Consider the following 25,595-nt stretch of genomic DNA (forward strand, 5'->3'; position numbering starts at 1 on the left):
TATTTCGGTCTGGGTTGGGTGGCCGAAAGGTGTGGTAAGAATTGCAGCCTGGTAATGTAGGGGTGCTCTCTGGAGCCTTAAACCAGGTCTCTGTCACTGCACAGATGTCAGTGTTTTCCATTTTAAGGAGAGCCTTGAGTTTGTGCATTTTGACGTTTTGACTTCTAGCACTGAAGTAGCATTACCCTTAGATTTTGCTTGTTTATGTCTACTATGGTGGTGCGTTTGACGTTTGAGCCTTGCCTAAAAAAGGCACTATAGGGGCAGCAAGTGCCTTAGCCAGTATCCAGAATCCCAGCAGTGGCAGGTGCAGGCCAACTCTGGCAAAACATCGTGGCCTGTTGATCATGTCGTCCCAGGCAGACAGATACTGGATCCCCTTGGAATGACACCAGAAGCTTAGCCAACTGTTGAAGTCAATCATTTTGTCCTTGTACTGTGGCATCATTCTAGGCTTATAATTATACAAACACCTATTATCATCTCTCTAACTGCAGCACATAAACTTCAACTTGTTCATTCAATATGCTCTTCAATTTGCTGCATCAAATCTAAATATCTACAAAGTGCTAGTTTAGCACCAACAATCAGTGCAAAGTTTTTCCAGCATTTTTATGCTTTCCTTTCATCCCATGGAGTACTGCATAAAGACTTTCTGGTTCAGGTTATTCATAAAACAAGTAACACATGCATGCAGTCATAATATTTCTGGAAAATAATTTACCTTTTCGCTGGTGTCAAGCATCACATTTATCCAAAGAGCCACTCCTGCCCTCTGTGGTGACTGGGCATGTAAAAGGCTGTTACAGTACCTGACACATTTACTCAAATATGCTTATGTATGTGTGCATATTTTATGGGATGCTCTGGTGGCATACAGGGATAAAGCCATGAATAAGGTGCAAGGCCCAACCAACTTGGGTTTGACTAGCAGCATACGTGACAGATGAAGCAGCAGGGGTGGGGCAGCAGTTACTTGGGCATTTCTCATGGTAATCCCTGGTGGCGACTGGAAACATTACAGTGGGAGGACACTGTCCATGAAGAGGAAGTGTGGTGGGCCTGGATGAGCTGTCACAGTGGCGATGAGATACATCTCATGCCCCACTGTAAACCTGCCCCTCAGAGGTAAACACAAAAGCCACACTGGGAGGGGAAAGTAACGGGGTAGGCCTAAAGTAAAACTCCCAAGCTGATGGTGGTGGCAGAGGTCTGCAGGACACCCTTTGGTTCTGTGACTACCCCATTTATATCAAAATTACTCCTGGGGAACACAGACAAGCTGGCAGACCCAACAAGGATATGGGTGACGGGGTAGGAAAGCAGGAAGATGACATACAGGAGTAAAAAGTGCTCCCGAACAAATATTTTATTACTAAACAGGTATACATTTTTATAAATTAGTAGTAAGCAGACAGCAGCTATCAAAGGCCACTTTTGCAGCATTATGTAAGCTTTCATTTGATACCATGAAGTAAAATATATACAGTACTCTGTCTAGGTCAAATTATTAACAGAAATATTAATATGCATGTGTTCTAATTTGGCATAAAAAGAAATCACATTTTTGTATTTGTTGACCACTGTATTTGAGTCAGCAGACATTCATCATCTGTGTGTTGAGATGTCCTGTAAAATGATGCATCATCATGCAACTGCATGGACAATGCCTGAGATATTTACACAAAATATGTAAATGTGCATGAATATCATATTTATTACTAAACAAGCATAAATATGTGCAGATTGGTAGTATGCAAACACCAGGTGGGGGTGACAACTTTTCCAACATTATATAAGCTTCCACTTAATTATATAAAGTGCCAGTACTAAAAAAAACACACTTTATTATGTACTGACCACAAACATTATCATGCCTGCATACACAAAAACAAGCACACACATGCTTACACATGCATTCTCACTCTCAGGCACGCACACATATGATGAAGAAACACCATATATTGCAAAAATAGCCCACAGAAACCCTAAGTCTACCAAAGGCACAAATATTTTTGCAAGGAGGTAATTCCACCATGAAGAAGAAAGAATACTGTTGGGGATAGTATAACAATTCACATGCAAATCATGTAACAGAGACTAACCTATAAACAAGCACCTTGCTTTACCTAAAATTAATTTTTAACCATTCCCTAAGCTGAGAATCTATTAAAAATAAATCAGTTTCAGGCTTTGCATTTCCATTTGGCAAAAAAATAAAAAATGCTACTGCCCTTGAATTTGCCTCATATAACCAACATAACATTTTTTGACCAGTTGGCATAACAGTTAAGGTCTTTGCCTGCAGTGCACAAAGTACAAGATTCAGTCCTGACCTCTGGCCAATGCCTGCATGGAGTCTGCATATTCTTCCTGTGTTTCTCTGGGTTTTCTCCCACCTTCCTAAACCATGCTGAGTGTTTCTATATCAAACTCACTCAACAATGGAGTTATGGGCAGCAGCACAGACTCTAGGTGTCTTATAGGGGACATCTAGCAGTATCCTCAATATAGGAGAACACAGATCACAGACTGAGTGCCATGTCAGGGATAGTTACTCGATGGTCTAAAAATTGACTCCACTGTGATTCAGTCATGCTGATTAATATCACCAAATGGGCAAGAGTATTAGCCATTGTTAAGTTGGTTGAGAACCCAGCCTATCCAACGTACAACAAGGATCCATATTAATGGTGGGAGAAATGTATCTGCCCATACTGGCCAGTGTGTGCCCACCATAAAGCCCATCAGCCCTGAGTCAATAAGCTACTGACCAGCTGGATGTAAAACCAATCAACCTGCCAAATGCGAACAAAGAATTGCTACACTATGTAGTTTCAATGACAGAATGCAGCTTGGAAGTGGATGACAAAATGGTATGGAAGAGGCTGTACATCCTGTGTATTCAAGAGACAATACAGAAGGGCAGTGCAGTAAAGCCACTAGCGTTGGGATCCAGAGTCTACTACTTACTTGGAGGACAGGCTAGAAATGGATTAGAACTGTGGTGAGAGACAGGCTTCAGAAGACAGTGGGGAATGTCATCAGAAATAGTGACAAACTCATTGCAGACTCCAACGTAATGATAGGGCACTATTCCTAATCCCAGCCTATGCCCCATAGCAGGGTTGTGACAATAAGGAAATGAGCACATACAGACAGCAGTTGCAGGACCTACTACATAAAGCAGGATAACATGAATTGGTGCTGATAATGGGTGACCTGAATGAACATATAGGGACAGACAGAAAAGGATATGAGGAATGCCTGGGTCCACATGGATGGGGCAACAGGAGTAAAGAAAGAGAGGTCATTCTAGACTTCTGTCTAGCAAATAGCTTGATGGTGACCAAAACATGCTTCAGTAAGAGAGATAGAGTGAGTGTGTGTCGCAAGATCACATACAAGAGTGCCAACATGCAAATCAGTTAGAATTCATGCTAGTGAGGAAAGGGCATTGGTGATTGCAAAGTCATCCCCAGTGAAACAGTCATCCAACAGCATAAACCACTGGTTGCAACAATGAGTTGCAAGCAGTGGTCAGAGAAGACTCTAAGGTCAACAGAGATCAGGCTGAAGACCTGGAAGCTGACTGGAGAGAAAGTACAACAGTTCAAGAAATTACTCAGGGTTCTATCACCTCAAGATGAAACAGCTAGAGTTGAAGAAGAATGGCAGTGCCTCAAAACAGCATGTGTGAGGACCACAGAACAGATATATGGCCGAGCCAGGTATGGGAAAAAAGGTACATATGGAAAGCTGGTAGAATGCGGAAGTCCAGGAAGTCATCAAAAGAAAGGACTGCAGGAAAAAATGGGAGAGAGAAAAGACAAACTAGAATAAGAAGGAATACTGGTTGGCTAACAAACATGTTAAGAGAGGAGTTGCAATAGAAAAGAACAAGGCATTGGAGGGCACTTGACCAGCTTCTGGAAAGTTAATTAGTAGATGGCACAAATAATTTATATCAGGGTCCAAGGCAAAGGCAGAAATATAAAGAAGATAGTCTGACACCTTTCATAAGGGATGCCAGCAACAAACTGCTCACAAGTCCATAGGACATCAAAGGCAGATGGAAGGAGTACTTCCAGCAACTTCTGAATGAAAACCAACAGAAGCTGGACAGTCCCAGATGCAGCCTATGATGAAAGAGGAGGAGAAGCCCGCCACAGAAGAGGTAAGAATAGCACTAAGGAAAATAAAGTCTAGGAAAGCATCAGGCTCAGATGAGGCCACAGCTGACATTATAAAGACGTTGTGTGAGATAGGGAAGAAAGGGCTGCTGAGGATACTCATGGCAGTATGGAGAGAAATGCATATTCCAGATGACTAAATAATAAGCATACTAGTGTCAGTGTACAGGAAGAATGAGGACATTTACAACTGAGGGCAGTACAGATCACACTGACTGAAAACTCTGGAAAGGGTTACTGACAAACAAATATGCAGAATAGGAGAAAGTAAGATGGGAGATGAGCAGTTTGGATTCAGATCAGGATACAGCACAACTGACCCAACGTTTGCCGTGAGATAGATACTTGAGAAGAAACTAGAGATGAGGAAGTAGTCCAACTGGACATTCCTAGACTTGGGGAAAAAACATATGACAAGGTCCCGAGAAAGATGATTTGTCCTGTGGTAGTTTCAAGGCTCAGAAATACTGAGAGAATTAGTGCAGGCTATGTACAAGAACATAATGACTCAAGTACAGTGTTCGGTCTCATAAAGGAGTTTGCGGTGGGAGTGGGTGTGCATCATGGTTCAGCTCTGAACCCACTGTTGTCTATACTGGTGAAGGACTACATTAGCAAACAGGTTGGAGGGGACAGATCAACAAAGTTGCTGTACACAGACAATGCGGCATTACAGGTAGACTCTGAGCAAACTTTAGGAAAGGACAGGGGAATGGAATGCAAAACTGAAGGCACATGGGATGAAACTGAGTACAGATAAGAGATGCATTAGCGGCAAATGGAGAAAATCAGAAGAAGATGAAGAATTAAATAGAACAGAAAACACTGGAACAGGTTAACAGCTTCAAGTACTTGGGCAGGGTGGTTAAGGAGAAGGAAAGTCAGAATGAGGAGACAAAGCTAGAATCAGAGGGATTGCAGCCAACTGGCATGGAGTGTCAGGGGTAGTATATGACAGAAGAATGTCAAAGAGGTTGAAATGTAAGGTGCACAAAACAGTGGTACAATCAGTACTACTGTATAGTATAGAAACCTAGCCAGAAAAGGCAGAGCAGTTGAAGAAGTTAGAGGTGATGGAGATGAAGTGCCTCAGAAGGGTGGTAGGATACACACTGTGGGATAGACGAAGGAATGAGGACATTAGTGCATAAGCCAAAGTAGCTTCCAGAAAACGTCAAAGGGAGCAGAATACATTGGTTTGGGCACATGTGCAGAAAAGCAGAAGACACTCTGGAAAGGAACAGTTGGGACAAACAGGAAGAAGGCAAGAGGAAATGAGAGTGTCTAGCAATGACGTAAATAGACTGTGTAAGAAAAGACCTGCGACAGTCAAGCAGGAGTGCTGAAGAAGGAAGGAGTGGCATTGAATAGAAAGAGATGTCGACAGTTTGCACAACACTCTCTGAATCAATGGGCACCTAGGTTTTCCTCTGGTATACTTTCCTTAGAGAAACTTCTGTGGGCCTCAGGATCTATACCATGAATGTAATAAATTAAAGCTGACCTTACTGTGAAGCAGACATCCTCACACTAAAGCAGCTCGTGTGTGCTCAGACAGTTATTTGTGGGTTCACAGACCTTGCTGTAAAAAAAATGGGAAAAACAGGGATGAGCAATGCAGTCAGTCAATGATGCAAGACACTCTCTGGAAAATAATTATGTAAAACAGTTTTTTTCTTTTAATTACTATTAAAGTCAACAAAAGTTGTTGTTGACTTTCGCTTTTCCCAGTTAGGGGTTGCCACAGCGGAACTCCGGTCAGCTAATGATTGGCAGTAGATTTTCACAAATGCCAAGGTGCCAGCTCGATGTTCAACCTTCAGTGAAGGCACGCCCATTTACTCATGTCTTTCGAATGCCCACCAAACAGCAGGGAGGACATGCAGACTACACACAAAGTAATGTTTAAAAATTGTCCACCCGTTATTTTTGGCTTCTTCCAGAATTCTTTATAAAGCATTTGAGAAGTACAACAATAAATATTTTTAAATAAGAATTAACACCCATTTTCTTTTTATCAGAAACACCTGCCTTTCTCTCCAGAGCTGGCTCTGTGCAAGAACCTAATGCTTGACAAGAAATTTTGTCAGATGTATACATAATCAGTCACACAGATGTCTGAAAGATCGGTCAGTCGGACTGAGAACCATTTAGGCATCTGCACAAACATCTGAAGAACCGACCAATTTGCTTGCAAAACATTCAAGCATCCCTGCAGCTTATAAGTAAATGTACATAAACATAAAGGAAAGCACAGCTTTGCACAGGAAGCCAGGTGTTTTTGCTAAAACAGAGATACAAAATCAGGAGATAATGCTTACTTTGGATATTTTACTCCTGCAAACACATAAGGGGCATACTACAGTTTGTTGTTACCTACTCTGTTACATTCAGCATGCCGTCACATTAGTGTTGCGGGATCAACCAGATACATACTTAAGAACATAAGAAAAATTTCATTTTACTTCAATTTTTTTTTTAATGTGAACTGCTGTGGTTTTTCATGTGTAGTTAAACATTCATTCATGGAACTTACCGACCATGAAAGTGTATCTTGAACTACTCACCAGAGGGGAGAATATTTACAACTAAAGTAAGGAGAGCACACATGAGCTGCAGGTGTGAGATGTAGAATTGATATTAATTGAGATGCACTGTTGGCGAGGAATACCGAAATGCCGATACAGTCATGAAAGAGTTATAACTCAGGTGCTGAGAAAAACTGATTATCACGACAAAGCCTCTGGTTCTAATCCACTCTGAATCAATGGGCACCTAGGTTTTCCTCTGGTATACTTTCCTTAGAGAAACTTCTGTGGGCCTCAGGATCTATACCATGAATGTAATAAATTAAAAGTGACCTTACTGTGAAGCAGACATCCTCACACTAAAGCTCAGACAGTTATTTGTGGGTTCACAGACCTTGCTGGTGAGAATCACTATACTAGGTTACATTTGAAACTCACAAAGCTTGAAACCACTGGTTTTGTGGTCACGGAATGGTCATTTGCCCTGTATTGTGGTGGCTGACACCACGGTGATGCTGGACTTTGAATATGATGTGATGCAAGGAAAGCGTACAGCTCCAGAGTTTAACATTGCCCATCTTTCGCTGGTGAAGCTAATCATACCTCTCAAACTCTTAGAGCAACATATCTGGACAAAGCCAAAACTAACAGAGGGACAAAGGCCCAAAAATAGGGACGCTTTTTAAATATTGCTCTTACAAACTTAGAAAGTTGATAGAAGGTTTTGCACTAGCATGGCTTTTCTGAAGGGTTTGAAGTCTGAAACTCAAATGTCTGTCTTTATTTTCTGACTTCAATCATCAATGATTTGCCAGTAATTTGCCAGAAAACCACAATTTTTATGAGAAACAGACTAAAATATGATCAAAAATCTGGACATTCTCTAAAAATCGGTTACAGTTGAGAGGAATGATGCATAGGAGGAATGGTCACTGACAAGCTTGATCTTTCATTGTAGCCCACTTTATGGCCAAACACTCCAAATTCAATGGAGTCAGATCACTTGTTTTGTTAAGTTTGTTAATCATATCCAGCTCTGCCATTTATTTTTTCACACCTTTTTTTCTCTCCAAAGATCTGATATTCTTCTTTGTCAAAAACCAACTCCCTGGTCTCACAAACTTGGAAAAAAGGAAGTGTATTAACATTGAAAGTGATTTCAGTGATTTTACTAAATGCACTTACTAACACAGCTTTCATAGAACTGTCAGGCTCTCGTCTTACCATGCTGGGGAGTGTGACATCTCTTCTAGGCAATTTACCTCATCCCTCTTGGTTTCCCCTAATAAACATACAATCTGCTCTTTCTTCATGACAAGAGGCAACTGGACCATGATTGGGAGCTGAGTCATCCAAAAGGGAAGGAACTAGATTGTCTGTATCTGCCCTATCAAACCCACACATACCTGTCCGAAGGATCCATGTTATGGGCTTGTGGTATACTGTTTACATATCCTCATGTGATGCAACCACAGCCCCATGTCCTTACATACAGCACCCCCATGTGGCCACAGTTTACATCAGTAATTTTACCATGGATACTGCACCTGGCACATGCATCCATCCCCTACCCCACTTCTCTCCCATGCAAGCTCCAACAGGAGTATGACCCACTAACCAAACTCAATTAGACTGTGTCTCCATCGGAATTTCATTCCTCTATGTCATATGGAAAAGACCTTAAAAAGTATTTCTCTACAAAGAATAAAAACATTCATTTTGCTACATTTAACGTACTTGTTTCAAAATGCCTGGAATCTCAAAATGTATCAGTACAGCACAAAAAAGACATAAGTTGTAGTATGTATTTATTTATTGGCATTTATTTACTGGGATAATCCACTGGGCCGTTAAGAGCTCATTTTCAGTCGAGGTCCTGGGAGAAAAGCTCCAGAAATATAGCACATGTAACAATCATGAACAAAAAATAGTAGAATAAGCAAGTTTACTTTAAGAGATCCATTATACATACAAAACTTACACAGATGAATAATAAACAACTTAGGAAATTCATGATAAATTTAGTCTCTGGCTATTAACAATTGCTGAGAAGTAGACGTAGAGATAAAAGGGAAATTGTTATTTCATACAATTAATGAAAACTAAAATTACAGTGTGGAATAGTGATGAAGATTCAGAATAAGGTAGTCAGGCATACATTACGTATAGAGGAAAATTAGAGGGAAATGAGTAGTAAGTATAAGGATGTAGAGGAGCTGTGGAAGTAGAAATAATCAGGACACAGAAGTAGGCGGTATGGAGCAGGTACAGTTCCGTATAGAAGAGAAGCAGATATGCAAGGAAATTTTAAAAGGTGAAAGGTTTTGGTTTTTGGTTGGATCTAACCATAACAGGAAGAGCATTCCAGTTCCTGGCTACTGAATAAGAGTATAGAAGTTGGCCTGCTGGTAGGTTTGGTTTGTACATGTGTAGTAATTGTTGGTTTTCAGATCTAAGTGATCTTTTGGGTAGGTATTAATGAGTAGGGAGGAAAGGGCAGGACATTCTGAAAAATTGTATACTATTTTGTGTGCAGTTGTTAATTATATGTAGGAGAGATAGTGTGGTAATTCGAGCCAATTAAGAGAGTGTGTTGCTGTACAGTGGTGGGTGAAAGAAGAGGCATTAGTAGCGACTCTAGCGATTTTGTTGTAACAAATTTCCAGTTCTGAATTTAGGGTAGTTAGTAAGTTGGTGAGTAACATAGCACCATAGGTTAGAGAAGGTAGTAGATATGGGACAGCGAGAGTTTTTTTACTAGATGGGCTAAGAAAGTGTTTGTGCCTATACAGAATGCCAAGTTTTTGATGAGTTTTGTTAATGTGCTGAAAACACAGGTCAAATTTTAGGTGTTCATCTATTATCACCCCTAGTAATTTAGTGTGGGAGACTAATCTGATTAGCATTTTGCTTTGCGAGTGTACAGTAAATTGGTCTTTGTTTAAGAGGGTTTTTTTCTTGGGGTAAAAACAATTATCTTGGTTTTGTTTGGGTTGAGTAATAGGTGATTTTTAATAAGACAGTTTTCTATGGAGGAGAAGGCGAGTTGAGTAATATGCTGGGGTTTGGGAATGGAGTCAGCTGAGCAAATGACTGCTGAATCATCTGCATATTGAATAAGAGAGCCATCAGTTAGTGATGAGTGTAAATCATTGATAAAGATGCTAAATATGAGGGGTCCTAATACAGACTCCTGTGGAACACTGGTCAAGATGGGGAGATAAGAAAAGAGGGAGGAATTTCATCTAACTGCTTGCTGTCTGTTTGATAGATTTCTTATGAACCAATTAAGTGAAGAGGAAGAGAGTCCAGTTTGCAAGAGTCAGAAGAAGTGGAAGAGAAACTGTATTGAAAGCTTTTGAAAGGTCCAAAAATAGGGAAGAGACAGATTTGCCAGAGTCTCTAGCCTTGTTGACTATGTCCATGAAAGAGATTAAGGTGGTCATTGTGCTGTGACCTGGTCTAAAGCCATGTTGTGTAGGTGAAAGAATCTGATTGTTGGTGAGAAAGTCAGAAAGTTGAATTTGTATACATTTTTCAAGAATTTTGGAGATACGGGAAAGAATAGCAATAGGACAGTAATTAGACAGATCTGTGGGGGTCACCACCTTTGTAAAAGGTTAAAATAAATGTCATTTTCCAGGCTTTTGGGATGCAAGATTCAAGGATGGCTCTATTTATAAGTATGCTAATGGGGTAAGCAATTGCATCTGCAGCAAGTCTGAGGTATTCAGTGGGCAGATCATCTGCTGCATTACAGCCAGGTTTGAGTTTGATGAGTAGTCATTTTATGCTGGTAGTCGAAATGGGATTTTAAGGTAAAAGAGTGTGTTAGATTGATTGAAATATTGGTAGAACTGAGAGAGGATGGGGGAAGGAGAACTTTGGGAGAGGTGGAATGGACATGATGTCCTTCAGTTGTACAAATTGATTCTGAATGAGGTTTGGAGAAGTTGGTTGTGACGTTAGATACAGTTCTGATAAAATGGGTGTTAAAGAGACTGGCTATATCTGGTTGACTTTTATTAGGCAATGGAGTAGGTGTGTTTTTTGTGCAAGGGTTTAGAAGTGAGGAAATGGCTGTGCAGAATTTTTGGGATTATACCTATTATTGGAGGGACTGAAATTTTAGGTAGAATTATTTTTTTGTTTTTGGTTACTTGTTTTTTTAACATGACTGTGGAGCTAGTTTATCTCTGTTTTGCATTAATTGTTTTGTTGATTTGTTTAGCCAAGGGAAGTAATTAAATGTTATCCTTTTCATACGGGGGGGGGGGGGTGAGTTTATTTAGGGTTTCTAGAAATAAATTATTAAAGTGGCTGACAGGTTCATCAAGGGGAAAGGTTTTCAGGATGTTCCAGTTCATATGTTTCAGTAAGTTGTTGAATGTTTGAGGTTCAAAATTAGCTAAATTTCATGTGTGTTTATAGTCATGTTCTTTTTGAAGGAAGGGAGACGTTCTGAACAGGAAAGCTGGGAGATGATCACTTACGAGTATTTGGGAGAGTACCTGCTGAGGAGACTTTGTTTGGCTCACTGACCAGTACCCAATCTAGGATGAAGTCTTCCATGTTAAATTTATTTAATCTGGTAGGAAATGTACGTAATTAATTGAGTGAAGTTGAATAAGCTAATATTAGAGGATGGAAATTTCGAGCAGAAGTTTAGCCAATTAATATTTACATCACCTAGTTTGATAGTTTCATTCTTAACTGTACTAGAGATCCAGGCAAGGATGTCTTCCAGAATGGGTATATTATTGCCTGGGGAATATAAAGAATACAATGCATAGTTTTTTTGGAATTATTTATTTTTAGGAATGAGATGATAATTTCAGTAGTCCATAAAAGTGACAATATTAATGATACAGAGAAGTACAGAGACCAGTCTGACAAGTATTACTAGTAAATCCTTTGAGTGAGTTCTTCTAGTCTTACACTTTGTTCATTTCAGCTAACAGTGGATTAAGATTAGCATGGTTTTCTGGAAGATAACTCCTACTTAGCAAACCTCTTAAATTTCTGAATTAACTTTGTTGAATCCCTGGACTTAAGATAAGTACCAACCTAATTTATCTGGAGCTAGTGAAGGGTTATGATTCAATGCCAAATTCTAATATACTTAACACACTACTCAGCATGAAGGTTAACTAAAAACATGTAGCTGGTTTTCAAAATGGATTACAAACTGTGCCATTACAAACAGATTGTATAATAAATTATCCTTGGAGAAGACTAATAATAAATCCACAGGGTTCTGTCTTAGGGGCATTTCTTTTAAATATGTTTATGTTCACATTTCATAGAAAGGAGATTATCTGGGTATCCAAGTTTGCCAAGATACCAAGTCAAGTCTGACTATAGCTACTGCGAATGGCCAAGTACACAGTAGATCATCCAGATGTGGAGCAGTCTTCAACATGAAAAAAGTGCTTGCGACTACTCTATGGTGCATAAAATCTGTCCTACCTTTTTGCAATTTCTGATAAAATACTATCACTGTAACAATTGATAATTGTTAAAGAAATGTTACCCTGCTATGCAGGATATATTCTGTACAATAACATCTACAGTATCATAGATACTAACTATCTTATCACAGGATCATAGGAAGATACAAGCCTATTGGCCCTGAGGCCCTAATAAGTCTAGCCAAGAGATTAGCCCATGTTTAGACAAGTCAGCACTCAAAGATCCTGTCCAGCAGGGACACAGGTGGAATCCCAGGGCTGTATTTTGTGTTTCCTATCCTGTAATCCAGGTTGCGCTTGAAAAGGGATAATGAAGTACTCTGCTTGACGTGGAGAGGGAGTCTATTCCACAGATGGGGGAGTCTCTGGGACACAAATCTGTCTCGCCAACAAGTCCTACTGATGTCACAGACCAGGTTGAGGCTGCACATGTGGGTTACTCGAGTGGAGCTTGATTTGCGGATATGCAGCAGCCCCATCAAGGCGGGGTCTGAGACTGCTTTTTATGCCCAGACAGAGGTTTCCTCTGAGGAGTTTGTACGAAACTGAGTAGAGGGGCAGGGCTTTTAGCCCATCTATGTAGGGTAGATGTTTTGGGCCCTGGGTTCTTCTGGTGAGGAACCTCTGTGGTCTCTCCAGCTGCTGCATGTGCTTTGCGAGGTACATGCCAAAGGGGGCATTGTACTCAATAATTGGCATTATAAGGGAAGAATGCAGGGATGTTATGACCTCCTTGGATCTGGATGAAATACCCTTACTTATGATGTGGGCCATGTAGAAAGCTTTTCATACAATGGAAGCAACACAGTGGTCAAAAGTCAGGTTGCCATCAACCTGGGTGTCCAAATCCCTCACGACTGATTGCATGCTTAGGATGTTATTAATGTGATAATATGTGGGGACATCACTCTCCCCAAAGGGGATGATTATGCATTTTTTGACATTCAGCTTGAGGCCATGTTTCTGGCACCAGTCATTTTTGAGTGAGTCCGTCTTGGAGAATATCCACATCACTTGGGGAACTGATGACAGCTCCCAGCTTGCAGTCATCTGCAAACCTGGTCTGCCACAGCCCACTGTTTTGGCCTGCACCTCAGAGAAGTATATCTTGAATAACAGAGGCCCCAAGACTGATCCCTGGGGTACGCTGCTCATTACGGGTCTACTGTTTGAGATGGCTTCCCCTATTTTGATTAAATGGGTTCTATCTGTGAGCCAGTTTGCTACCCATCTGATAACATATGGATTGATGCCTCGTTGAGAGACTTTATCTATTATGCCCAAGTGGGGAATAGTGTTAAAGGCACTATCCAGGTCAAGATAGGCTGTGTGTCCTGTCTTCCCCTCATCCATGGCTTTGGTGACTCTCAAAGAAGTCGACCAGATTTAACAGACATGACCTCCCCTTGACAAAGCCAAACTGTGTGGGGTTGAGTGTTTGGAGGTTGCTAATGTCCCTGTTAATGACGTCAATGATAATCCATTCCATGGCCTTGCAGATCAGGCCAGTTAGTTTCATGGGTCTATGATTTCCTGGATAGGTTGTCTGAAGTAGTTAACGAATATCTTGTGATTATCCTTAGCTAGGGATGATAGTTTAGCTTTGTAATTGGCTTTAGATGACTTTACACGATATCTTATTTGCTTGTTCAAGCTGTGGAGAATGCTCTACCTCTGCTGAGTCAGTTCCCTCTTGTTCTTAGACATTAGTTTCTTTCTCTTGTTGTATAACATATTTATGATTGATGTCCACCAGTGTGGCTTGTTTTTTTTTTGTGAAGGCCTTGTTTTGATCCATTCAGGAACAGCTGAGTCTATACATTTGTCTAGATGTTTATACAGGACATTTGTGTACACCTCTGTATAGCACTCACTGCTGACAGTGGTAGCAAGGGGTTTGAAGCTATTTATGCCATTGCTTAGGAGGCTACAGTTTGCTTTATAGAAAATGTTCATCCTTTTTGCTCTTGGGGGGGGGGGGGTCAGATATGATCGTTACTTCGAACAAGATTGATTTATGATCAGACCTTACCAGGGAGGGCAACACACAGGAGGTAGTGCAGATACCCCTATGTTGGCGAGTACTAAGTCTAGGACATTCGAGCCCCTTGTGGGGGTGCAGACTATCTGTTTCAGAGCATCTGTATTAACAAAGTCCAGGAACCTTAGGGCGAGTGTGTTTGTGCTCATATATGACTCCCAGTTGATGGAAGGACAGTTGAAATCACCCATGACCAAGTTGTTTGGCTGTATAGTGATTGCCTCAAGTAGGTCCAGGTAGGCAGAGTGGTTCTCGTCGTTCATGGTAGGGGACCTACAGCTATAAATAATATGGAAGCAGGTTTTACCTACAATATTTACATCTGTGCTGTAATGACACAAACAGCAGTATAAGGATCAGAGGATCAGGCATTAGGGAGAAACACTAGCCACCAGGCATACCACACTTCTGCTGTAATGGCACTTAAACTATTACAGGGATTGGGGTGAGGGAAACACTAGCCACCATTAATAACACAACTATGCCATAATGGCATCAACAGCAGTACAGGAATCAGGGAGGAACACTATCCACCAGGGATAATACAATTGGGTCATTATGGTAGCAAAAGCAGTATAGGGAATGGGTGGGTTGGGGGAACCACTAGATGAGGAAGCGCAGACAACTCAAGGACAGGTACAGGGACTGTGGTGTGTGTGTGTGTGTGTGTGTGTGTGTGTGTGTGTGTGTGTGTGTGTGTGTGTGTGTGTGTGTGTGTGTGTGTGTCTCTGTGTGTGGGAGAGTGACAGGGGCATGCCAATGCCTACATGAGCAGCAGTTAACTACTGCAATATACAAATCAGCAATAATCTGTACACAGTGGTAGTAACTGCGATTCACAGATATGCAAATTAACTGATAATGTGATAATGAAAGCGTCAAATACTGTATGGAGGGAGCAGAGCCTTTTTAGTGACATAACCTCAGCTTAGGCCATTTCATGAATCCCTGGAATGTTTTTCAGCACTGACAAGCCTCACACTTCTTACTTTAATATACTAATTCCACTAATGCATATCTGCTGAGAAAAGAAAAACACCTAAAAGAGTACACGCAGTAAATGCATTGAGCTGAAGTAGTCACAGGCACAGTAATCTTTACTGCATTAATTAACTTTATACTAATCATAAACAACATTAAATGTTCGATGCTCCTAGATAACTACAGTACCAGTCTACTCACCTACACTGCGGAAATATGCAGTAACATTTTTGTCAGCCCAGTGAAGGAAATTGTAGTTAAAAAATGGAATATCCTTGTTAAATGAAGAGAGTTTGCAATCATAACATACAAAACATTTCCCTAGCCTATGATACAAAAAGTTAATTCTAGGAGACATTAGCTTAAAAACTGCACAGCTAAACTCAGACCAAGCTATCTAGAACAGGAGCTTTGAACAATATGGTACAAACAGTTAAGGAAGCCAGTCACCCAAGTGTAAGACTTCATAATTCTGCTGCAGTGGATGCAATAATAACCAATATACCACAGTGATCTTTGAGCAGCAACATCCTCCCTAATACACACTGGGTAATCACTGCCCAGAAATCACAATCTAGTCCTTCAACAGATTAGCAGGCCTTCTAGTACTTATTTTACAGAAATCCTTTCCAAAAAATAAATAAATACCTCTTCTAAAGGCATTGTCATGGCTCCCCATTCATTTCAATGCATCTCAGTGCAACCTTAGGAACAACATGCTAAGAGAGATGTAGCAACTACAAAAGCAGCTATGTCTGAAGCCATGATCAGACTGCAAAAAGGAGAAGGGAACTTACAGCAGAATCCTCTCATTTCCTTGTCTCAGACTTATAATGGAGATTACAACGTACCAAGTTTTAAAGTGACCCACCTGCTTCTAATAATTCATTGATTCCTACTTGATTTTGAGAGGCTCCATTTTCATTGGCTGTACAACTGAGACAATGAAAAGGCAGAATCAGAGCAGCAGAAGAGACACAAAAAACAAAGATGAAATTAGAAAACTTTGCTAAATGTGGAACGTTTGACAGAATGCAGATTGATACAGTGTGCTCCATAATCAGTGTTCACGTGTTTTAAAGATGATGCATTCGCTTTAACACCAGGTTTTACAATCAAAAACAAGAGTGTGTCAAAAGGGACAGCAATATTTCACTAAAGATGGACCTAAATAACACTAGACTGAAAAGAAACTGTTTTCCTGCACAAGAATTATTGAAGCTGGAACTCCTTGCTGGTCTCAGCAAGAAATGCATGTAATACATCACTCTTTAAGCTACAGTTAGACAAAATATCAAGACACATCAATGTTCTACAGAAAAACTTGCTAGATTAGCAGCTGTATTAAATAACTTTAGAAGAGTGACAAAAGATACAATTACAACACAGGACCAAAGAAAATGGTTTTATGTCAAACCAGAAAAATAAAAAAAAATAATGCATGCAAAAAAAAAATCACAGACTGTAAGGGATAAAATACAGAATGATTTAGAGGAAAATCATCAAAGCTCTATGCAAGTTAACACTGAAAGCAGAAAAAGCAGAAGAAAGGGACTGGAGGCAGCACTCATCTGTCAACCACTTGTATGTAAGTGCCACATAGCATATCTACTGGTAGAGAGCACACTAGTCCTACTTTTCTCATGTCAAAATTCTTGAGGCAACCATTACTATAGTGAGCCGAATGCATAGCTTAAAATAAAACCTATGCATGTTGAACATCAAACTCAATTATGATTATAATGTTGCATCCTGCAGCATGTCCTGTATCAGTGTCAGACTCTACCTACCCAGAATACCCCAGCTGATGAGCTGGTTAGCTAAAGGCAGGCCTTGCTTCAGTTCCAGGCTGGAGTGAGTACTGTTCAGTATGTATGTAGACAATGCCACACACAGCATCTATGAGACAAAACAGAAATAATTTCAGGATAAGCATTATAAAATATATACAACACAATAAATACGTATTCCCAGCTCTTACTACTTTATACCAAGTTGTTTGCACATTTTACTGGCAAAGTAAAATTAAGACTACTTAACTAATCTTGAATAAAGCAAAAATCAACTCCATGGAATCCTCTGCAATATTCTAATGATGTCAAGATATTTTTGGAGATTTTGGTTTCTAACCATATTTTATTTTTATTTATTTTACATTTGTTGACCGGGCTAGTCTAGCTGGAGAAATTTCCATTTTCAGTAGAGGCCCGGGGAGAAAAGCTCCACAGAGTGAGATACATTCAGAGATGAAAAAATTTACATACAAACACAAATTGTCATACAAAAATGTAATAGCAGTACTCATTATAATGAAAATCTAAGAGTTAGTAATAGAGTTAGCAAGCAAACATTAAAAATAAAAGATAACACTCTTATATATAAAAAAACTACTACAAGAGTTAGTTACTATAAACACTCCATACAGTTCAATTCTCAATTAACAAGTTGGAAAAATACTGATTGGATTAATAAAGAAAGGAGTGAGGGTAAGGAGAAATAAAGAAGGTGGGAATAGAAAGTGGTGAAAATAAAAGTGGATGCACTGCAGAATAGCAGGTAGAGAAGTAAGGGGAAGAGAAAAGAAAGACAGAAAGCATGCAGAGTAGAAAGGAGAAGAGAAATGGTTTTATTAGGTAGTAATAGAGATAGACTAATCAGGTTTATTACAGGAGCAAAGCCAGTGATTTTGGAAATGCACTTTAATGTTCTGTTTGAAAAGGGGCAATGAAGTTATCTTTGTTATGCTAGTGGGTAACAAATTCCATTTTGTCCCAATAGCATTGGTAAATAGAGAGTCACCAGCATTATTATTTGACTTTGTTGAACTTGTCAGAAGTTTGCTGGATGAGCGGAGAGAGTTGAGATTTTTATAAGGGGTTATGAGTTGTGAGAGTATGGGGGTATTATTAGGTTGGTATAGTATTTTATGGGCAATGCAGAGTTGATGGATTAAAAGTTAGTTTTGAAACTCAGGCCAGCCTAGAAGTTTTAAGTTGAGGCAGTGATGAGTTCTATAGGGATTACCAGTAGCAAAGCGGGCAATGTTATTATAACAGGTTGCCAGTTTGTTAAGGCTGTTTTTTTTGAGGTTAGTGAAGATAGGCGCAGCATATAGAAGAGTTGAAATAAGATGAGAGTGAGCAATCCTTGTTCTGGTAGATGGTGTAAGAAAAGGTCTGATTCGATATAAGGATCCTATCTTTCTGTTAACTAACTTTATGGAGTTGTTAATGTGTAGGTCGAAAGAGAGATTATTGTCGATTGTAATACCTAACAATTTAGTTGAAGTGTCGGGTAAGATAACAGTGGCGCTGTTTGAAGAGATGGAGAATGTAAGGGGGAGGTTCTAGATGTGGGAGTAAAAAGAAGAAGTTTGTTTTTTTTGGCATTTAGTAAGAGGAAGCGACTAGAGAACCATGTTTCTACTGTACTGAATACTTTTTGGGTGAGAGAGATTAGTTCTGGGGTAGATGGAGCTGAGCAAATGAGTGTTGAATCATCTGCATATTGAATGCAGGTTGCTTGAGGGATTGTTGTTTGAAGATCATTAATGAAGAGGGAGAAAAGAAGTGGGCCGAGGATAGAGCCTTGAGGAACCCCAATGGAAACAGGCAGGAGAGATGAGATGTGATTATCCCAGAGAACAGCTTGTTTTCTGTTAGTGAGGTAAGATTTAAACCATTTAATAGCTGGGGGATCAAATGAGATGGATTCGAGAGTATTAAGTAATAAGGGGTGGTTTACCATATTGAATGCTTTGGAGAGGTCAATGAAGAGGGCAGAAGAGAGTAAGTTGTTGTTTCGGTTCTGGTTTATAGTCTCTACAAAAGAAAGCAGGGCAGTGGTAGTACTGTGATGTGGTCTAAAGCCATGTTTGCAGTTTGCTATTATGTTATGCTTTGAGAGATATTGTATGAGTTGAAGGTGGATACACTTTTCCATAATTTTGGACAGAGGTGAGAGGAGAGCAATAGGCCTATAGTTGGAGTAGTCAGTTGAGTTTCCACCTTTGTGAAGAGGGATTATATGAGATACCTTCCATACTTCGGGGATGATTCCTTCACTAATTGTCCTATTTATAAGAATAGATATAGGATATGCAACAACCTTAGCAGCCTTTTGAAGAAAAAGGGAAGGGAGTTTATCAGCAGAGGGGGTGCATGGTTTTAGCTTGAGAAGAAGTCTGTGAATATATGATGTGGAGATCGGTTGTAGAGAAAAGTTAAAAGAGGAGTTGGTTAGTTTACTTAGAGGACAGAAGTTGTTGGCATTAAGTTGTTTAGCTAGTGCTTGAATAGTTTCAGTGAAGAATGAGTTAAGAGCATCTGCAGTCTGTTGTGGGGTATCAGGGTCTGCATTTAGAGGGGAAGGTGTTTTGGAAGTTCCTGGTGAGAGGAGTTTATTGATTGAGGACCAGAAAAGTTTAGAATTGTTAAGATGGGTTTGTTGTAGGTCAATATAGAATTTCTTTTTATCGGCCATAACTGCTTTTTTAGTTAGATTTCTATGCTGTCTGAAGAGTAGGAGATCAGTTTTATTTCTGTGGGATCTCCAACTAGCCCAGACTTTATTCCTAGCGAGAATAAGATTTTTGGTTTCATGGGAGAGCCAAGGGGCTGTATTGGATTTCATTCTAATAGCACGTTCCGGTGCATATGTGTCAAGAATGGATACAAATATTTTGTTAAAATGTAGTACTGCATCTTCAAGAGGGAGTGTTTTTAATGGGTTCCAGTTACATGCACTGAGTTCGGCTTGAAATAGGTCAGGATTAAAATGTTTGATGGTACGTATTTTTCTAGTAATGTGGGGATTTGGACAGTCAGTTTTTTCTCTTGTTATAAAAGTTAAGGAGTGGTCACTAACATCGTCTGGCAAGGTTCCTACTTTGTAATTAGTTTTTAGTCTGTTTATAAGTATCCAGTCTAAAATACTTTCTCGATTAGTGTGTTTATTGAGCCTAGTAGTCAAGGTAATGGTTTGGGTGAAGCCGTGAAGGTTAATATGGGATGAAGGATTTTCTGCATTAATGCTATTCCAGTCTATGTTCAGGTCTCCTAGAATGATGGTTTCCTGTGGATAAGTAGTTGATATGCAACTAAGATAATCTTCGAGTATTGGAATATTGTTACCAGGAGGCAGGTACATACAGATGATATATATGGATTTTTTGGAATTTAATTGGAGTTTGATAATGATGGATTCTATCTTGCTATCTTGAGATGATAGGGGTGGAAGGCTAGTGATATTAAGGTGGTTTTTAAAAAGAATAGCAACACCACCACCTTTTCTTTTGGGACGATCGAGTCTTACTATGTTATAGCCTTGGGGAATAATTTCAGTGTCTTTAGTGCTAGGTTTTAGCCAGGTTTCTGAGAGGCATAGAATATCAAATGAGTGTATGTGAAGGAGGGCATGTAGGTATGGTACTTTGTTGTTTAAGCTTTGGGTATTAAGATGTCCGATTAAGAAGCTATTATTGGTTTTCGGCATATATACTGTGGGGGAAGAGAGTGAAGGGCCAGGGTTAGGGTGGATATCACCATCTTGAAGGGTAGGATTGCTACATTTGATAACCAGGTAGAGTCTATGTAAGGTTAGAATTTTATTTTTGTTATAAGTTGTCAAGACATAGTTGAGATGTCTAAGTCTGTGGAATTTTGGTAGCTGATAATTGGGGGTTGATGAAGTAAAAGGATAAGAGATAAGTGGAGTGATGAATGTAGAGGTGTGTTTATGTGGAAGGATGGATGGAGTATCAAGTGATATCTTGTAAGAGGATAGGAGATAGATTGAGCATAGGGTGGAGAGTAGCAGGAATGACAGTAAATGCTGGCTAGGCAGGTAGGGAGCCATGGTAAGATGAGTTTGAGAAGTTAGAGAAGGCAATAGAGTGTATGGGAGGCAGGTTGTAAAAGGGGTATTCTACTGTAGAGTAGATATAAAGGTATAATAGGAATAGGGAAGAGTGGACAGTAAAGTGGTAAGGATTAAAGTGAGATAGATAAGTAAAAGATGTAGAGAGGAGGAATGGGAAAAATACAGTGGGAGTGTGTTGTAGAGGTGGGGTGTGTGCCCACTTCTGTTCTTTGTTTAGTTAAAACTGTGGCTACTACTAGAACAGTATTTCTTAGCAAATTCAAAAGCTTTCATAGATAATGTCTATGGCAAAGAAGCATTCACTCATCTCTATGTAACATATGTTGTTTGCCAGTATCTATAAATAAAGACATGTTATATGCATTATATGCTACACAAACAGAGCCACTATGGTGAGTTAAGTTCACTAGTGGCAAGTGCACTGCTAAAAGAAAAACTGAGCACCCAGATGTGGTTGTTTTCAAGTAGTTATACTTCTAGACATCAAGATTTTTGTTTTGTTACAATGCTTCATGATGTGAAGTATAAAATGCTTGAATGCCTTTCAGGAGATTAGGTATATGTAGTGAATGCAAAACCCCTTTTGAAGTATAAAAAAGCTTTTTCTCTATGCAAGAAATGGGACCATGGCACCTCATCAAGGCTCAATTTATAGACTCATTTTACACTGAAATTAACCTGACAAAATAGCTGCATGCTGACTGTACTATCTGGCAGTTTGTGCAGAAGGTTACAAATGTGAGCTGCAAATCCATTGGCAGAAACTAATACTAATACTTTTATATTTACATGTCTTTATGATATGTACAGTGGATATAAAAAGTGTACACACCCCTGTTAAAATGCCAGTTTTTTGTGATATGAAAACATGAGACCACAATAAATCATTTCAAAACTTTTCCCACCTTTAATGTGACCTATAACCTGTACAATTCAATTGAAAACCAAACAAATATATTTGGGGAAAATATAAAAAATAAAAAACATACAATAAGCTGGTTGCATAAGTGTACACACCTTTAAACTAATACCTTGTTGAAGCACCTTTTGATTTAATTACAACATTCAGTCTTCTTGAGTTGGAGTCTATCAGCATGGCACATCTTGACTTGGCAATATTTGCCCACTCTTCCTTGTAAAAGTGCTCCAAATCTGTCAGATTGTGAGGGTCTCTCTTGTGCACAGCCCTCTTCAGATCACCCCACAGATTTTCTATTAGATTTAGGTCTGGGCTCAGGCTGGGCCATTCCAAAACATCAATTTTCTTCTGATGAAGCCATTCTTTTGTTGATTTGGATATATGCTTGGAATCACTGTCATGTTGAAAGGTGAAATTTCTCTTCATCTTCAGCTTTCTAGCAGACGCCTGAAGGTTTTCAGCCAAAAGTGACTGGTATTTGGAACTGTTCATAATTCTCTCCATCTTAACTAAAGCCCCAGTTCCAACTGAATAAAAGCAACCCCACAGCATGATACTGCCACCACCATGCATCAAGGTGGGGATGGTCTTCTTTTGGTGATGCGAAGTGTTGTTTTTGCGGCAAACGTCCCTTTTGGAATTGTGGCCAGCCAGCTCAACCTTGGCCTCATCAGACCATAACACATTTTTCTCACATGCTTTTGAGAGACTTGTTGTATTGTTTTGCAAATTTTAGTCGGGCCTGGTTGTTTTTCTGTGTAAGAAAAAGCTTCCGACTTGCAACCCTACCCCACAGTCCAGACATATGGAGAATATGGGAGATTGTTTTCACATGTACAGAACCAGTACTTGCCAGACATTCCTGCAGCTCCTTAAGTGTTGTTGTAGGTCTCTTGGCAGCCTCCCTTACCAGTTTTCATCTTGTCTTTTCATCAATTTTGGAGGGACATCCAGTTCTTTGCAATGTCACTGTTGTCCCATATTTTCTCCACTTTTTGATGACTGTCTTCACTGGTGTTCCATGGTATATCCAATGCTGTGGAAAATTTTTTGTACCCTTCTCCTGACTGATACCTTTCAACAATGAGATCCCTTTGATACTTTGTAAGGTCTCTGCGAACCATGGCTTTTGCTGCAGGAGACAACTGATTAATGTCAAGAAAATCCTACTACGACAGCTGAACTTTATTTGGTGTTAATCGGAGTTTCTTTAATTGATGGTAGGTGTGTACCCAAGAAGACTTGAATGCTGTAATTAAATATAAAAGTGCTTCAACAAAGTATTAGTTATGCAACCAACTTATTGTGCATTTTTTTATTTTTTTATATTTTTCCTCCTAACAGATTTGTTTGTTTTTCAATTGAGTGTACAGGTCACATTAAAGGTCGGAAAAGTTTTGAAATTATTTATTGTGGTCTCCTTTTTTATATCACAAAAAAACAGGCATTTTAACAGGGGTGTATACATTTTTTATATCCACTGTATTTCTGGCACTCATGTATTCATGTACAAAGACAAGCATATTCTTTCTGCCATATATTACACTTTAGAGTTAGAAAATTCACAAAAGTTTAGGCTCTGTTTTAATCTAAAATTGACAGTCAAATGCACAGTTTAGAGATGAAAGAATCTTCCTTTAATACTATTTAAATGTCTTACACAATATTTCACACATGTCTGAGCATTTTAAATAAACTGATTAATTCCTTTGATTTGTTTTATGTCATAATATGCATGTAAGCAATATGTGACTACATATGAAACCACTGAGCATATAGATTTACTCTTTCTAAAACATTCAAACATATATCATTATTTTATAAGCATATTTGTTGAATTAACAAAAGGAAATATTTATAAACAAATATTCACTGCTCATACATGCTGAGACATGATCATAATGGTCACTACTTGCATTATTACATATTTAGTTTCTGCTAACATATTTAATGTTATTTGATAACACCTTTCAAAGACTGTACAACATTGATTACTGGATTGACCCTTAAGAGATTATTATAATGCTACTCTTCATTTCCTCTGAGATCTGGTTTATCCTTGAACATCTACAAAGGCACAATTATTCAATAATATTGTAGACTTTGCTTCAGATGAGCTGTCACTGTCAGATAGAATACATTTTGATCGGACTTGTATTATAGTAGATCCTTCAAGTATTGGTAGAAATGATTAATTAGATTATTACATAAGTTTCTTTTTGGAATCATATTATTATATGTGCATATGGAATTAAAGTAAATATTTTTGTTGTGTGGTTCTAACCAGATTCAGTTACATAGATTTAATACAAAAACTATTACTAAATTAATTCCTGTTTTGTTAATATTATTTTAAATTTTTTTTGATCTAATATATACTTATTATATTTTACTGAATCTTATTATTAAATACAATTCTTAGGAAATATTGTATTATATGCATAGATTTATATAGACACATGCTGTAGGGCTTTTTAATAAACATAAGTAATAACGTGCTCAATTCATGTAGGCTTAGATTAAAATGAGAGTTCATTCAATATATGTATAACATTATGCATATGCCTTTCTCATTTTATTTTATTATAAAAACATAGAAATGGAATGGTGGAGATGAACTAATTTTGCGTCTTTTGTTGGAAAGGATAACTTGGATAGAACTGCTATCCAAATTTGGAATTATATACTCCAAGTGGGTAGGATAGCTAGAACCTTTTATGTTGTATAGTTTTTGAGATACTTATCCTTCTTTGGTGTCTACAATAAATTATTTCTTATATAATAGCATTATTTTAAAATTCACTATATTTATTACAAATTATATTTATTGTTCTAGTGACTTACATATACTGTCACATTATATGCTAGAAAACTCTATACAAAAGATATTATTTAGGTTATAATAAATGACAAATCTAAAGTGTTTATCAATAAATATTAATGGTTTGAACAACAGCTGCAAAAGGAGTAGATTCTTTAAATATTTAAAACTATTCTCACCTCAGATTTTATTAACAAATGATATAGATAGGCTCAATAATAAGCAATATGCAATTACAGCTAGATCTTAATTTAATCAAAAAAAGAAGAGGGGGAGCTATATTGTGGAAAAGCACTTTACCTATACCACATATTTTAAACCTATAATGATGATAAAGGTATGTTTTGTTTAGTTAATATACTAATTAACAGGAAAATATATTCTTTAGTTAATTTATACTGGATACTTAGTTTTGGTGTCAAAGATTCCAAAATTCAATTAGATCAGATCCTTCAATATTCAAAGGGAAGCCTTACAGTAGCTGGAGACTTTAATTGTATCTTACATGAAAAAGACACAAATACTAAAGGGAGGCATAAAATATCTGCCACTGCTAAGGCATTAATAACTTTCGTCGATATAATTACATTAAAGACATTAATGAATTTTCAGTTAATGGCTCTCTTTTTTCACTCATTTTTCAAACAGACATGGCACACAATCAAGTATTGATAGAGTTTTTGTTTCAAATGATTTAGTGTCATAGACAAAGTTTAAATAATTCCGTGCCCAATTTCAGATCATAATATCCTAACATTTGA

General features: G+C 38.6%; 1 protein-coding gene across 4 annotated transcripts in view; it reads right to left on the bottom strand.

Moving 5' to 3' along the window:
- Nucleotides 1-25,595, bottom strand: part of PIGN (phosphatidylinositol glycan anchor biosynthesis class N) — a 1,150,670-nt gene that overhangs the window by 352,935 nt on the left and 772,140 nt on the right. For all 4 annotated transcript variants that reach the window (XM_044065181.1, XM_044065178.1, XM_044065179.1 and 1 more), the window contains one exon: nucleotides 17,005-17,113. In XM_044065181.1, the coding sequence (XP_043921116.1) occupies nucleotides 17,005-17,113 (109 nt within the window). The remainder of the gene's footprint in view (nucleotides 1-17,004; nucleotides 17,114-25,595) is intronic.

This window comes from Protopterus annectens, chromosome 3.part0, assembly GCF_019279795.1.
Source record: "Protopterus annectens isolate FY-2018-M chromosome 3.part0, PAN1.0, whole genome shotgun sequence".
Lineage (NCBI taxonomy): Eukaryota > Metazoa > Chordata > Ceratodontiformes > Protopteridae > Protopterus > Protopterus annectens.